The sequence below is a fragment of the Aedes aegypti genome, chromosome 2 (genome assembly GCF_002204515.2).
Source record: "Aedes aegypti strain LVP_AGWG chromosome 2, AaegL5.0 Primary Assembly, whole genome shotgun sequence".
Lineage (NCBI taxonomy): Eukaryota > Metazoa > Arthropoda > Insecta > Diptera > Culicidae > Aedes > Aedes aegypti.
The window spans coordinates 340,397,320-340,415,075 of record NC_035108.1 but is presented as its reverse complement, the minus strand read 5'-3'; the positions used below and the strand labels follow the sequence as shown (position 1 = coordinate 340,415,075).

Here is a 17,756-nt window from a genome sequence, read left to right as displayed (position 1 = left end):
TAAATTAAAGAATTTTCCCATGTTTTTTTAAATTCTCGAAAAAAAAATCCTTTGTAGTGCAATGTATGAAATATAGCTGCGTCATTTCTCGAGATTGAGAACTTTCTTCATAAAAGTATTTGGAACCTATTGAGTGTGTGTATAAAGATGAAGAATGTGTCAAGGAGAAGAAAAAAAAAGAAGTTTGGAGTCACATAGCCCTCTACCCATCACATAACTAAGTACTTCAGGGTAATAAGAGTTATTGATGAAACTTCCTCTGAGTAAAAGGGATACTCGTGGATACTAATGACACTATCGACATTTACAACTACTAATGATGTATTTTTAATTCTACTAGGTTTCATCTGCCACCAGCTGCCACCCGAATAAATACACGGACCCCAAAAATGACTGATTTTTGCACTTAAATGGTTATAACTGATTTTCCTTGGTCTTTAGAATCCTAGTGTCTTCTAGAGAATGATTCATTTTGACTGTTTACACAATTTTGTAGAACATTGTTGCTACCGGAAATTTCGCATTTTCAAAATATACGAGTAAAACTAGTTTTAGGGGGTCGTTCATAAAATACTCCCGTATTTTGGAAATGCGGCTGAATACACACTAGGTGTTTTTGGCAAAGTTGTTTGTATTTGAATTATCTACAACTTTGCCGAAGACATCATATTTAAAGATCGTTATTTCAAAAAAAATATTTTCGCAGCGCCGCCCGTGGCAAAGTTGCGAACTAACATTTACCGTCAATATAAGCGCTATATTTTTAGAAAATTTTCGTCCGAAGACACCATTCCGAAAAAATCACGTTTAAAGGTGCTACAGAATTAAGTTCATGATTTCGGCCGATCGAAATACTGTGTGTCGGTTGTACAGTAAACTCTCCCCTTATTCGGTACCTCGATATCGAGTCAGAGAACCATAGTAAAAGTTGGTTTTCATGGCTACCTTGATGATCCCTTGAATCGATGTTACACTGGTTTAGTGTTTTATAACTCGATACCTCTCTTACTCGGTGTTCGCTCAATATCGAGTTATGGGGAGTGGACTGTGGCTATAAACCACAGGAGCCCTACTGTTTAATGTAGTGGACATAAATCATAACTCGTTTTGTTATAATTTTGTTATAATGGTGAAATGTTTGCAGAACACATTTCATAAACATACACTGAAAATTCAAATTAAATACACAACGCCACTTGATTTGTGCATAATCAATTCGTTTTTATTTCAAATATTTTGTGCATTTAATTTTAACATAGCATAAAGTTTAGTTTAGTTATAGAACCAAAGTAAAAATTGATTTTAATGACTAACTCGAGATGAATTTAATTAGTGACGGTATTTCAAATAGTTTCGAACATTTTTTGCATGTGTGAAACCCCATATGCAAGTTCTAAAAATCAATTTGAACATTTTTTGATCATGCTTAAAACATTCCAAAAGCAAAATGTAATGAACATTCACGAGCTTTGGTATCCAGTAGTGTGCAGAGCTACTTGTTCACTACCATGATTTACTTTGGCATGTAGGGTGATGTGCTAGTATCCATCTTATTAAGCTTTGGTCAGTGAAAACCTGTAATTTTCCCAGTACTGCAGTGAATGATGCTGATACAAACCAATGCCAAACGGCGTTCACATTGTACAATAGGATTTTGATAAATTGTGATCGTCTTTTTGGAAATATTGCAATTAAATTGCATCTTGCATCGTATTCTCAATTCGTCGTATCGTTTTCATTTCTGTCACAATCAGTTTTCAGATTCGTCTCACAACTTACGGCTCACTGTGTTATAGTGAGTGGTCAAAATACAACAATTTCCTGTAAAATTCATTGTTCGCCATCATCAAAATTCAGCTCAAACATATAGGGCAAATGTACCATTAGTGGTGCACCTAAGGGAAAACTGCTAAAACATGGTGATAAAATCATGAAATACATAATTTTAACATATCATTCGATAGATTTCAAATCATTCAAATATATAAAAATCACGATTAATTTGAAATTTCTATGCAAGAAGCCTTGCACCAATAATAGGAACACTGTTCCTTTAGTGGAGGTATGTTTTAAGAATGGTTCCTTTAGTGTCACAAACCATTGATTTTTTATAGGACCCTCTACTTTGAGTGATGCACCACTATAGGTGCAAAGGAGCAAAATTTTTAGGCAAAATAATTGTTTTAAAGAGTTTTACGTTGAAATTTCACACACTACCTCCACTATTGGAGCTACCTCCACTAAGGGAGCGTTTGCCCTAAACACAATTCCTTTTGACCAAACAATCATGACATTTGCTCACAGTGCAGCGTAAACAACACAATCGAAGGAATCGTTTTTTTACGCCGAGCATCGCGCACACATTGATGCGCACAATCTTTTTATCTCAGTACGACGGAATGAATTTAGTTTACATTCTCAATTATACGTGTGTTTCGGAGAGCCCAAGCAAGACGCTTCGTTTTCAGAACGCCGGGAGTTGTTCTTCGTTTCGCGAGTTTTGCTGGACAGTGTTTCGGAGAGCCCAAGAAAGACGGTTCGTCTTCGGGACGCTGAGAAGTTTTACGGTTCGCATTGTGTGAGTGCGAAAAGATATCCGTGTTAAGTCGAGGATGGATTACCAACTGGTGAGCTCGTTTCATGCTTATAATGACACATATTTTCATGACAACGTTAATTTTATGTAATGTTCAAACAAACTTTGTATGGTTCGTCACTACAAGTGTCGGCATTATGCCTGTTTCATATAATTTCAATATACACATATTTTCTCTCTTTAACATTACTAAAAACTTCTTTTGAATGGTTCGACATTATGGTTGTTGACGTATATTTTAAATCTTCTACCGAAAACTTCTCGAGACAAAATGCAAAACTAGCTCTAAGTTTAAGTTGTATTTTCCCTCCTTATCCATGCATCGCATCACTGACCAATGGTGACTCCCAGATCTTTTCATCCCTCACTTATAAACAACCTTCCCATGGTGATTGTGGAGATGCAGAGGTATTCTCGGTCTCTAAAAGCAACAATCATTACACCCTAACATTCCTTTCCCATCCCAACTGACTGTAAGGACTTGGCCGGCGCCGTTATTGATCAATAATATTAGATCTGAAAAAATTGCACTTCGAGAATAAGCGGAAACTCCCATCCCTTATTCATTTGGATCGTAGTGCAATTCTTACCAGGTACGATCAATCACGGAGTAGCAACCATTGACATGTACAGTCAGTCTATGCTATGCTATGCATGCATTCTCAATTATACGCGGTCGTTGAAGAAATTTCATAAAATTTCGTGAATTAGAGAAGTTTTTCGGCGTGTGATTGGAATGAAATCCTTTTGTGAACAAGTACGAAGCTTTTTCATAGTGAAAATAAGTGCCCGGCGAAGTAAGTCATACAGGGGCGGGAAGGAACTTGTATCATAAAGTGGTGTGACTGATGTCGATCGCTAAGGATTGCTCTCAAATTGTCTATGCGATTTCGGTGAAAAAGTGCAAAGTGGATAATTGAACTGAAGTTATTTAGCGAACACGATGCACATTGTGGTCAAATAGGAGCTCAGAGAGAGAGAGAATAGGATCCGGCTCCTTACATGCATTAAAAATATAAAATTTTCTGCATATCATCGTCGAATAGTATTTCGTAGAAATATTTTTTTTATGAAACCTTCAAATGATTCTGGTAAGATCTTTTCAGAAGCTTGAATGTTTGATTGGGGAAAAGCATCAATTTTCGACCCATCCATACGATTCTGGCCTACTTTGTATGGAAATCCGAAAATTCGCACAGAATTTTTGTTAGTCGAAAATTAGTGCTTTTCCTTAAACTCCAAAAATACTCTGAGAAATCTATCATGATTGAATCATTTTGAAAATATGCTTTTTAATGAGTTCTGGAAACAATTTTGAAAAATTCGAACAAAAATTCCCACAGAACTTCTTTTCATCAATCGGGGGGTGGAGTGTTTAGCAACCCCTTCTGGCTGCGCCCATTGGGACTCGTGTCGATCGAGAGTGTCTTTGTGAGGAAGTGCGATCTTCTCGCCCTCGGTTATTTGTTGATATTCATAAAGCTGCTCCCCCATCTAGAATATTGTCGATCCGCGTGAAGAAGGAGCTGCCGTTTCGGGCTGTTCTACCCGAGATCAGTTGGTAAACAGAACTGCATTCGGAAAAGTGGCGGATCAGATCAATCGGTGATCGAGTTTGCGGCGGCGGCGGTCATAGCAAAAGATTTAATCGAAGACATCCGTTGTGCTCAATTTCGGTAGGTGTCTACCGGAGGATTGAAGAAAAAATATAATCCAAGGTCAGCGCGTTAAGCCAAACCAACCAAAATAATACGTGAAGTGTAAAGATACTCATTTCTCAAGCCGTAACGTGTTCCTCGTGTCTGTGGTCGTCAATCGCTGCTGAAGCTGATGTTGGCAGAAAAGTGGTTATTTTTCGCTTTCCGTTCATTTTTTTCCTCGCGTGTATGAGCGTGAGACCTTACGAAAGCATTCTATAATTAAAACAAACATTTATGCTATAAATATTTCTGCAATAATAACAACTGCCCCGCGCCGCACCGTTTACCGCCTTTATCAACGGCAGATGTGAAAGTGTGGATTAGGGCGGTTCAAAGTTAAAAAAAAGTTTGAAAGTTCAATCTTCCATATCTTCTTTACCATACTCACGATTGATATAGTACCTATTCTGTGAAATTTTCAGTTGCTTTGGTAGTGATTTGAAGGTTAATTATTAGGAAATTCAGAAAAAATGTTCGAAACAAGTTGGTACGATGTTGTTTTTGGGTCACCTTCGAATCATCACCAAAAACTGAAAAAATCACAGGACACTATTTTTATCGTAAAGCTTGGATTAGATTGAATAGATTAGATTTTCAAATTTTTTAATGTTTGAACCGCCCTAGAGTAGATTCGAATGCCGCCAGATTAGGATGACTTGATCTAAACTTGAGGAAACGGTGACCGTGATGATGACGATGAGGGTGACGATCCCGCTGTTTGATGATAATTACCTGAGACGAGACTCGCGGAGACGGTCTTCTTTTTCTGCGATTGCTGAGTTTTTTCTTATTCCACTCAGTGTGTACATCAATTTTGCGCAAACCGTTCAAGCTCTCACATGACAATCTCAGCAAAAAACTATTTCGCATGCATCACATCGAAGCATAAACGGCATTTTGAGTGAAATTTCATGTCAGCAATCGTAGCAGACATTATAAATAACTTGTCTTGTGTTTAGATTGATCAGCATCTTTGGAAAAACTGCTCCGTTGACTGAGATTTTTAATAATAGTTTATTTTGAATACAATACTTTTCACTTTTTCAGCCATAGAAATGATGGGCTGCATTTGACGTTTCGTGACAGCGGAATCTGGGCTGCATATGACGTTCATATTTTTCCTCTTCGCGAGTCTCTCTCAGATAATTACTACTGAATTGTGTGCAAAATTATCCACGCGACAACAGTTCTTCGTTGAAGATTTGTGTTCTGTACATTAACTCTGTTTTTCAATAGAATCCAACTTATTTTAGAAGGTGAATGAATGAATGAAGTGATTCATATTATGAAAAAGTGACGAACAATGTGGAAGAAGAAGTGAATAAATCGTGTTTTCATAGGCTCGATGATTCATTACGCTCAAAATATGTGCGATCAAATGAGAAACACTTCAAAAAGATTTAACTGTGATGATAAGCCTGGAGATACTGATGAAATTTCCATTCGAGAAGACCAATCTTAAAATATGCTATGCCTATCTTAAACCCATGAAATGAGAAGAACCCTCAATTAAATCTGTGATAAAACCAGCTTTTCATAGTGTTATGTGCTGTGTTTAAGTTAAATCAGCTGATTTTACGTTATACTGGATTACAGCAATGTGTGACTATTGCAAAATGTGAATATGTTCTGAGGGAAATAAACGGGTTTATGCTCTAGATATTATAAACGTTAGTTTTTCAGTATTGAGGGCAGATAATGCTTGTTTGTAGTTTGAGTTCTGTTCGATCCTTCGACCTTGACGCTTGCTCCTGTGGGGGCGGGTGATGAGGGTAGGATCAAACATGTCGCGCGTCATTCGCGTAGCACGGTGGAATAGTATCGGATCGCGTTAGTAGTGTTTGATCCTTTGATCTTATCGCTTGCTCCTGTAGGGCGAGCGACGAACACTTGTTCGGCGTTCAATGCTTTTATCGAGTAATATCGCGAATCCGAGAGATTAACTGCAGGTGATAATCTAAATACACGTATTTAGCAAAAGATTAGCGATAAGAATACACAATATCAAAATCAGATTATGATTGTCTTTATTAAACAGTCTGTTTGAAAATACGTAGAAGAGTATGTGTATTTAGTTAGGTCGTAATTAATTATTAAAAATAGGTAACTATTCTTTGAATACTAACTAGTTGCCCTGCATACTTTGTATTGCCTAGTCTGTTCTGGAATTGGAATTAATTTTATGTTTTCACGTTTTACACGTCGGAGCCCTGGATGAATGCAACTGTGAAAAAATACGTGAATGCATTGATCCGTTCTTAAGCCAACTGGTGGCATACAAACATCATTACATTTTTATTCCTATAGAAGCTAAATAAACCTACAAGTGTTATCAATGTTCTGTTGCTGGTATTTTGATATTGTACATGCATAATGTACAGTCAGTGACATAAGTTAGTAACCGAATACTGTTTTTTCATACAAAATGCCTAAGTTTGGGGTGCTGTATCTCAGTTCCGGGTAGTCCGAATTGGCTGAAATTTGGATGACGAACTACAAATAACGTATAGTTCTGGCTGTAAGGGAATTATTACATTGCAGTCATTTTACATACAGTTTCTGAGGGTTGTTCAAAGACAAAAGTAAGTAACCGAGAGACTTCTTAATTTAATTCGAAAACGATAAGTCGTGGAAAGTTGGTGTGTTCTGCAAATTTGTGTTACTTCTGAAATTAGGCATTGGACCAATGAGGGGAAGGGGGAGGAATTGATGATGCATTAAACTGGCTCCCACGAAGACCGTATATACCACTGCGTCTACGCCAGTTCATGCGGGAGTGTATGGGTTGGGGGAAAGGCATGGCAGAGAGGTTTGCTTTTTGGTTAGCAGACTGCCTATGTATCAAGCGTAAGAAAAGGCGTGCTATAATGATGATAGAGTTGAAGCGTAGGTAAACGGTTTCTTGTTCGTCTCTGGTTCTAGCGTTTGCTATGAACGCATAGGGTGTAAGTGTGATAGATTGAGAAGAATGGAAGATAGAAGCATGTGAAATATACAACTACAAAGGACGAGGAAAGGGACGGGCCTGGGATTGAATCTATGACCTTCTGCATATGAAGCAGAAGCGGTAGCCATCAGTCCACCAACCTCGTCTTTAGCGGATTTCAATTATTTTTTGTCAATAAACTCGTACACATATCTAGTTTTTAAGAATGATCTTAAGCTAAAGGATCTCGGGAATGTTCTTGTGGCCGGAGTTATTCCGGTGGGTCACTGGGTGAAAAGGGTGCTGTTCTTTTGTACCCCTAAAGGTAGGCAAATTTCAAGTCACAGATAGTTTCCGCAATGGGCTGTAATATGGCTACTATATCAAAGAATTAAATTAAGAAAAACGAATCAGTGTAAACCTTTTGAGAAACAATTAAATTGGATAATCATGTTTCCTGCATTTGATTGATTCTGCCAAGCTTATAGAAACGTATTTTTTGTGCACTATTATGTTATCCACTTTTTGAGAATTGAAACGGTTTAGTATCTAAACGATCCAAATCTTTTCATTTATAATGTTAAATGTCGGATTTCAATGATGTCAAATTAAAATGATTGAAATTGCAAATAAAATAAAGATATCTTGGCAAACTCCAAAATAACCATTTTTTACCCAAACTGACCCAATGAAACCCACCGGAATACCTTTCCTTGGTTATGCGATCTTGCCGCGATGGGAGGGCATAATCCATTAGCCCATTAGATGATATCCAAAGGCGTCACCTGTAGTGGTGGTATCCAAGGATGGAAAAAAATCGCCTCTAGCGACTAACAGCGACTGAATGGTGGTGTAAGAGGGCCGTTGCTCTTGCCGAAGCATGATTTGAACAGCTCACTACGCGCGCATAGCGAGGATATATGAAGCATCCGAGTGAAGCATAGTTTGAAAAGTTTGCTCCCCTATGCTTAAACGATTTTTATTATGGTAAATAGCATCCTCCCTAAGTTTAAAGTGATTCGGAAGAAATTTGACTGCCATTCGAAGTTTATATGGAGATTACTATGGAAAACGCCAATCTTTTGTGTTCAGCCCTCTATCTCTTCGTCATAATATTTTATGGAAAACTGAACAAATTCTTCTAATGTGAAATCCTCCCAGCTACAACTTTGCCGAAGACCACTTTTTGATTAAATTGGATTAAAAGGATAAATTGTTATTCGTCATCATAAATTTGGTTTACATGTACCGTTTTGATTCATATCACGGACACTTAAGGCTTCAGTAAACTTTAACTAATCGAAACATATATAAATTGAATTGTTCCCTATACAACTTTAGCGTAATCAGGCCTTGCAAACACTTAAATTTCGAATGCTGGGTGAAAATTTGGATTCCACAGCTTTAATTCACTTTAATCAACAAAAATGTTCGGCCTCTTCATGATTTTTATTCCGGACACAACCACACTTTTGCTTCATATTCCGGACACATTGATTCGAATTCCGGACAGCTCATGAAAAACACAATTAGAATAGTCGAATCATTAACTAAATGCACTAATCCGTTAGAAAGACGTCAAAACTAGTTGAACATTGAAAATTTTCATGGATTGCTATGTAAAATGTTTATAAAAATCATCTTTCAAATTGGGAACTTTTTGACGGCCCGTTTTGAAACACTTCGAGTGAAATCTTTCCCATACAAAGTAGAGTGTCCGGAATTTGAGGCTGTCCGGGATTCGAATCAAAACGGTAGTAAGCTTCACCAACTGTTCGGCAGGCAACAGTGGTGCTCCTGGCGGGAAGAATAGATCAAAGTAATCCAGGCTACTATGTTCTACAGCAAAAACGCAGTGTTGCTCTGAAAGTAATTGAATGACCATCTCAGCATGATTCAGACTTTGTTATCAATTATAACAAATTATCCTTACGTCCCATCAAAATGTGGTCTTCGGCAAACTTGTAGCTGGGAAGCTTTCACATGAGATGAGTGTGTTCACTTTTCCATTGATTATTATGACGAGCAGTTAGAGGACTGAACACAAAAGGTTTGCCTTTTCCATAGTAATTTCCATATAAACTTCAAATAGCGTGTGTACAACCAAATTTTTTCCAAATCACTTCAAATTTTGGAAGGATTATTTTCATCATAATTGTCATTGTTTAAGCGTAGGGGAGCAAAAACGTCAAAATTTGCATCAGTCTAATGGAGCATCCGATGCATTGTTTGTCGTGGGAAAAACCGTTTGTCGGATGTTGTAACATGTTGCGATTAGCATGAATCAGAACGTGTTCACGGCATAATTTTTCGTCCAAACCATGCCCGATTAACTTTCGGCATAGAAATGGCATACCAGAAGGCAGATCGCGGAATAAAAGTTAAAAAATCCTCCAAATTTATTACTTTGGTTTGCAAAAAATTGATCGTTAGCACACATGCCGAGCGATTCATTTTTCGCGGAGCGGAGTTTGTTGTTAGGACTTGAGGACTAATGGTTTATCGTTGTAGCTATGCTCGCATGATAAAAACCAACTGCGATGCATCATTGTCATGATCACTAGAAGCATCGTCATCGTCATTCAACCAGCGTCGGATGACAATTTGTCGCAGATATCCGATCACATAGGCTCGGAGTAATGACAAACAAATATGATTCCTTCGTTACAGGCGAATCTTCGTTCAGGAGCACTGAGCCGACTAAAAATATGAATCTTGTCTTCGACAGATTAAAAGCATTTTTTTGAAAAATTAAAAAAGCACGTTTGGAATAGATCCAAGAATCTTAGAATCGTCAACTCCACGCGCTTACCAACAGAGCTACTGTAGAGTGATGTATATACAGTAAACGCCTTCTTCTTGTGACTAATGGTAGCAAGCGGAATGAAGAAAAAATTGCTCGTTGACGATTTTGGAATGAAGTTAGTCGTGCATTCTTTCGTCGATGACGAGACGGCGACCTACCAGAGTTATTATACTGGATGACGATGTCTTTTTTATTTCGTCATCGCACGGTGACGAATCTGACGATTGTCTGCTCTGATTAATACGGCGATCAGTTTGCATTTTGCTAACCAGAATGATCCGTAGCCACAATTAGCTATCGTTATCATAAACGCCGTAGGGAATATTACTCTGAGGAAAATGATTAGTAGAATCAGTGAGTAGAAATAAGTGATGACAATCTTATTTTAATATGGTTTTAACATTGCCATAATAAGAAATACCTCTTTTGTAACAATGGTATAAACAATTTGCATTTACCACCGAAAAGTTGACGACAATTGACATTTAAAGCTAGGTATGCTGTTCTGCTTAAGGTGAAGATGAATCGAAGCCAAACTTCAAATTTTCAAGAGCTCGGATCTGAAGAACCAAACATCTATTTAAGCTGAATACATAATCGATTGGTCACTAGCTGGTGGTGACCAATCGATTAAGTTTTCAGCTCAAACGGATGTTTGGTTTTCCAGATCTGTGCTCTTGAAATATTGAATTTTGGCTTCGATTCATCTTCACCTTAAGGAAAGTAAAATTTTCTGTCCAAGAAATGGTCTAGAAATTTCCTATAGTGAGCTCCATTTGAATCACAACAGCATGACTAAAAACGACGCTTAAGTGACAAACAGGCTTGATAATGCTCCTCAACATCATCAGAGTTCGGTAACATACTCTAGAGCAGCGTGCTGCCTTTGCCTCTTTGCGAGGGAACGAAAAACTACTAAGCAGAAAGGCAACGAAAATTGAGCGAGGAATATGCAGCACAAAACACAACAGAGTAACATTCCATCAATAAAGGGTGCTCTCACAACTCCCCGAGGACTGTCTTGTTCGGGTGGCAGACTCAAGAGTTCTTTTGAAGTGTGAGTAAAAGTGAACATCGCAACAAGAGAGACAGAGTACCTGAAAATATCCTCGCATATTTTACCACTCTCACTCGAATCGCTTGAGGATCTGTGTTAAAAATTTTGAGTTCAGTTTGTTCTCCTCAGAAAAACGGCAAAATCGCCTCCTCTTTGCATCGCAGAGGAGTTTCTATCAAGCCTGGTGACAAATTATTCAAAATCATTTCGACTAAACAGTATTAGTAATGACACTACTACACTACTACTTCAAACAAATTCTGTTGGAGTTGCTGATTTTTACAATGCTTTCTTTTCTCAGAAGCAAGTCAATATGGGTACTTTTCAAAATATACCATGTCACAATAATAATATAAAACAGTGTTCATGTGGGCACCATTGCCTAGTCCATCTGAGTATTGATCCTGGTAGAGGGGAAACTTTTCAAAAGCCAGAGCGAGGGTTCAGCCTTGACAAGTAAAGCTGTCAGGCAGCTCCAACTGAACACCATACAAAAAAAAACTGACCCAATGAGACCCACCAGATATAAATATAATATGAAGTGATATGCATGAAAAATCATAATCCAAACCTCTGATAGAACGATTTTTTGATGGACTTTGTGTACATGGTCCACTCTGACTGAACTAAACATCACCGTTCAGTAAGTTGGTTCACTCTGACTGAACAATTTCTAGGAAAATAATAATCATTTAATGCTTCAATGGTCAAACTGGGTGCATATCTCTTAGATAATCAGATTATCAAGACCCTTCGACACCAGTATCGTAAATTCTTCAATAATCCATATCGTCAATACCGAAATGATTGGCATTACGATAGCTTGAAAATTAAGGTATTGCAGGGTCATTGCAATGAAGACCAGAAATATTCAAATATGAGTTCATTCAGAGTAGACCAAATGAAAATCTTGAATACCGACCAAAATATACTGGTCCAATAAGCGGGTTCTAGCACATTCCATACATACACCATAGAGCTACCATAAACTTCTATCGGAGTCTGGAATTGACTCAAAAAATGCAATAATCAATCAGTTTGCTTTTCAACACTGCACGGAAATTGTTGCATGTTCTGACCACCCATCCAAATATGGTTAATGGTCAAAAATCAAAATCAAATGCATCGAATTAAGTAAAATTTACAAATTTCCATTGATGGATAAGTAGAAGAATCATTCGATGTCAAAAAATCTGACAAATCTTTTGAAATGTTTTTCATTTTTTCGCATTCCTCAGCGCGCTGATAATTTTCGCTATTATGGTAATAAGCACTTGGTCCTCTCTAACTGCACACTTTTATCGATTTGCATTGATCATCCAAAGTAAATTTATAACATTTCTCTCGCAGTTCACAGCATTCATCGAATCTGGTCAAAGTGAAACGGAGGTAAGGTAATTTCGCATCTAATAAGAGAATAATCTAATTTTCCCAAGTTTTGTACTTGGTCCCCTCTGACTTAGCGCCGACCATTTCAAGTTGCTAAGTGACATTGACCATTTGCTACTTCAAACGGCTGCATTGTATAATATTAATTTCAATTAATTACATCCCTAGTCTTGACTTCCCTGGGCATAGAGTTCCATCGTCTGCCATACGATATACGAATGCAAATATGGCAACCTGACAAAGAAAACTCTCAGCTAATACCTGTGGAAGTGCTCATTAAACACTAAGCTGAGAAGCAATTTCTGCCCAAGTGAGGACGTAATACCAAGAAGAAGATAAAGACATTGTATCAAAATCTCCCGTCATCACGTCTCAGACATTGCCGTAAAACACACAACTTTAATATTTTCCTCTTACGTTTAGATTCCCTAATTTATACCCAACATTATACATTTGGCATTAAAGTATCTAGATCCTAATTTATCGCATTCATTTTTCACCTCAAACTAATCGTCTGTTCTATATCTTCCACTTTCAGCCCACCCGCATACAGAGATCATCGGCATCCGGCCACACACCAGGGCAGTGCATCACCTTGCGATCCTCCTCGGATCATCTTTCCTACAGTGGTGCCCAACTTCTCGGCAAAGCTGATCACGCCCAAGCGGTCGAGGTGCGCGGTGAGCCTCGTGATCTCCTCTCTCCCCTTTTCGTGCCGTAGTGCCATAGTAAAGCCGTCAAAATAGGTGCCATGGGGAAAGACTACTACAAAACTTTGGGCATACCCAAAGGGTCGACGGACGAAGACATCAAAAAGGCCTACCGGAAGCTAGCACTCAAATTTCACCCGGACAAAAACAAAAGTCCCGGCGCAGAGGAAAAGTTTAAAGAAGTGGCAGAAGCGTACGAGGTGCTATCCGATAAGAAGAAACGTGAACTGTACGACAAGTACGGTGAAGATGGACTGAAAGGAAGTATGAACGAGACTAAGGTGTTTTGTATGCAATCAGTGTTCATTGAGGTATGGATCTCTCGTTTCAGGGGCATCGAATGGCACGACAAATTCGTCACAAAACTTTACATATGAATTCCACGGTGATCCGCGGGCAACCTTCGCGCAGTTCTTCGGTTCCAGTAACCCTTTTGCTTCCTTCTTCGATATGCACAATGATAGCATGTTCAACGACAGTCTGTTCAATGACGATGAATTTTTCACATCTTTTGGCGGGCTGGGGAATCGACACGGGTTGGGAGGGGCTTTCAGGTGAGAATGCTATTTATAACTGGAGCGTTGATGACTGATCAAAAATAATCATGAAGCATGATTGAGTTTCATGATTAATAAAATTGCCAACCAGTCATCACACAATTTTAAGATTTACTCATCAATCAATAACCATAATCGTAGTGAAATTTTAATCGATAGTCATTTAACCTTATCATAAAGATTGCTAATTTTAGTCAGCAATCATAATCCTTTTCACAATGCAAACATCTAATCAATCATCATTCAATCGTCGAAGAATTTAGCATTATTGTGTAATCATCATTCAATTTAGCTTGTATGCGTAAATCTGAACACCGCTAAAAGGCCTCACAGTAAACTTTTCTTTCTATGGTTCGATTCTCTGCAACTTCCTTTTAAGTTTACTGTAAACCTTGTGATTCAATTAATACTTACGTGCAATTGCGCCTAAGTTAATCAATGTTTGGAAATTATATCTCTCAGCAGTCTCATAAAAATCACTCAAATTTTCAAAGTTGATCACGAAGTTCTTTTAATTTATTTTTTAATCACGAAACTTACGGTAGATTGGGATTTATCGTGGGAAGTAGTCATCTCTCTCCATAAAGATTCAATGGTTAAGTTACTTGATATCAATTTCGAAATATACCTCCCGACAGGGAGTTTGATCATAATTTTGCAAACTAATGTCATTTTCGTTTTTAGGAACAGGGTCGGTGATCAACACGTATACAAACCAACGTCAAGTAAATTGTAGTTCGGTCGAACCTGAATCGGGTTAGGGTTGAATCTGTGATTCAGAATGGGTTGCGCCAGTTTCAATCTAGATTCAAAAACGAATTCAACATAAGTCTGGATAAGGTTGATCAAAAGCATTTAGATGATCTGTTCACATGCTAGTGAAGTGTGTTCCGAATACCAGTTGCTTGCGGCAAATGATCACTGTATTGGTGGTTCTGAAACCTAGACACATCAGACCTCCTGAATTTGGATACCAAGTCCTATGATTACAGTTATTGCTAAATTCATTCTCGAAGAATTTATTGATAAATAGTGTATTAGATTTTCAAAACGAAATTCATTGGAAAAAATTTGGGCAAAATCATAATTTGGATAAACATTTTTTTTTAATGTTTTGAAATGAATTCCCGGTCTTTTTTCATCTTATCAGTTTTCAGTTCCTCGTTGCAGCTTATAGCTGTCAAAAACATTCAAAGCAATCAATGGAACCGGCTTGAGAAATTACCAAAAAAGTAGTAAAAGTTTTAATAAGATTCGAACTGTAGTCTGCGAGATCAACGTCCGATACGATATTGACCCTTTTTATTTTTTCAAATTTCGTGAGGGTTGTTCTATGGAAATTGCAGTTTCTGTACTAAATCATGACCAAATCTTTGTTAACCGATCTCATTTAAAAGAATATACATTATACCGTTTTGACTCATATTCCGAACACTTAAGAACAACGGTGACTTCAAATGCATCTGATTGACATAAATTGGCTGATATTTGTGTAAATTTTAATTTCCTCGTACAGTCTAACCGTTAGCTGTTGGGTGTACCAATAATAATGTTGATTTGATTATTTTTTGTATTGTTTTAACGTAAAAGTATGGAACAACATTTTGACTCAAATACCAAACACTGTGTTTATTCTGACTCATATTCCGAACACCTTGATTCAAATTCCGAACAGCACGACTAAATCGTATTCAATTAAATAATTTCGCAAATAAATTTATCTGAGCTTGTTTTACTGGTCCCAAACTAGAGAATCACCACTACTCCCGTGGTAAAAATTATATTGGAGACGTTAAAATTGAATTGCAATTGACTGCCATTTCCTTGTTATTTGGTGACATATTTCAGCGAAACATTTCAACCAAATCGCCATACAAAAACCGAGTGTTCGGAATATGAGTCTGTTCGGAATTTGAGACAAAACGGTACTTTGTTTTGAAGTTGTTTCGAACCATGTTTGACATGTTTTCAGAATGTCAAGAAGTGTGCAACATACTCCTTCAAAAATAAGGCAATTTTCAAAGGTAGTGCTAGATATCTAGGAAATGCTATAAAACAATCATTCAACCCTCTATGAGTGGCAAATGTTCCATAGTATTCGATGTACTATGGCTTCACTCGCACTTTTTTGCGCCAAGATAAGAACATTTATTTCTTGGTTACACTGCGAATCAGACCATTAGATTATCAAACTTGCTATAAAAATTGTCATTGTTGCCAATATCAACTCTCGAATATATTCAGAAACCACCTCATTGCCCACGATATTCAACTTCAAATTGGCACCCGATTAATTACGTTTCATTTATTTTTAATCTGAATACGCGGATACCGGATTTGATTGAATTTAAGAAATATGCTATTTTAAACTAATTCTGTCAAGTGTACCGGAAATAACGGTTTTTTTCTGTTTCAGCTACTATTTCTAAGGTTGTGCTACTTTTCCCCGAATGACAGTTTCCCAAACGCCGGTTCCCCGAATGCCTGTTGCCCGAATATTCCGTTTGCCCGAATAGCCCAGTTCCCCGAAAAGATTTTAGCCTTCGTAATTGTCATTACTTTTTTGCATTTGAAGGTGGAGAACGAACCGGTCATCGAATATGCGCCCTTTTTTATTTGATTGGCGGTTCTTTCGAGTTTTACCATCCTCAGTATATTTGGCAGTATGTGTTTAGTTGAAAATGACAAAATATCGCCTTCTTTTGATTGGTTATCGTTTTTCTAGTTCACCGCCCAGTCACTGAAGACTGTTCTTGCACCTTTTTTAACCACATCAATTTTCGGGGAAACGGATCATTCGGGCACATGGCTTTCGAGGAAACGGGTTTTTCGGGGAACTGGAATTCGCGGAAATGACATTCGGAGAAAACGACATGCGGGGAAAAATAGCACAATCTATTTCTATCATTTTAATTGCCTTCAAAAATCATATTATGTAAAATAATTAGCATTTTTGAACGTTCTGAATGCGAATTGTACTTTTGGCCAGCATTTGTATAGAGTGGGGCCACTGACTGTGCGTTGGCTGCCTGGAAATCAACAAAATCCTTCAAAGTTGTATTGGGAGGGACACATAGTGTACCTTTCATGAAGTTAGACTGACTGCAAATTTGACTGCTATAAGGCACTGTACTGTTTTATCTTGAATAGAATTCTGCCCTTGATGTTTACAAAATTTACGAGAGTAAAAGAGAGAGAGAGGAAGATTGTTGAAAATTGATGTTTTTTTTTTAATGAAAAGGATGTATTTTCCTCAAGGAAACATATTTTTCAGTATAATCCGTTTATCCGTTATAGTGGTTCTTATGATTTTGTGTATTTTCCGACACAAAATTATTGGGGGATCCACTTTCCCTTATGAAAAAAGTTAAGTATTGCCTAATAGGTGTATTTTTGCGTAGTAAAGAACAAATCCAAAAAAACTATAGATTATGATGAGTTAGTTGACATGCTTTAAAATAGGGCTTATCGTAAATTAGTTGCCTTTACAATTTAGAACATTTCGAAGATATATTTTTTTGGCAAATTCTTAAAACGGCTTCCATTACACCTCAAATGGAAGCCCTTGAGTGGTCCTACGATCATGGATTGCTTTGGATTTTGATGGTCGTGTGGGAACATGTAAATGTAGAGGTGGTAAATGTTTGCTACAGTACATTTCCCATCCCTGGTCCTACAGAACTTCATATTTAGTTTTTTTATCTAGTTCGGCTGACAAGGAAAAAGTTGATTTGAAAATCACGAAATATTTCATTTAAACAGGTTTTATTCTATTTTAAGCAATTCGCTCATTTTAAAGTTCATAAAACGTAGAGTAAGAATGCTAAATTTCAACTAAATATGTGCATTTTTACCACAGTCAAACCTCCATGAGTCGATATCTGAAGGGACCATCAAATCATGGAAGCATCGAGTTATGGAACAGAAATGCTTGGAAAGCTGTTTGAGGGGACCATCATAATAAGCATGGAATTTTGTTTTTAGTATAAATCCATCAGTCGATATCGAGTCATGG

At 37.5% G+C, this 17,756-nt stretch overlaps 1 protein-coding gene across 7 annotated transcripts in view; it reads left to right on the top strand.

The window, feature by feature from the left end:
• Window positions 1-17,756, top strand: part of LOC5568488 (dnaJ protein homolog 1) — a 230,922-nt gene that overhangs the window by 172,670 nt on the left and 40,496 nt on the right. For 5 of the 7 annotated variants that reach the window (XM_021846084.1, XM_021846085.1, XM_021846083.1 and 2 more), the window contains exons 4-5: window positions 13,013-13,448; window positions 13,516-13,738. In XM_021846084.1, coding sequence (XP_021701776.1) covers window positions 13,226-13,448; window positions 13,516-13,738 — 446 coding nt within the window. In that variant the 5' untranslated portion in view covers window positions 13,013-13,225. Of the gene's footprint in view, window positions 1-4,111; window positions 4,273-4,293; window positions 4,315-13,012; window positions 13,449-13,515; window positions 13,739-17,756 lie in introns of those variants that run through there. The other 2 variants (XM_001658024.2, XM_021846086.1) reach the window with 2 other exon arrangements.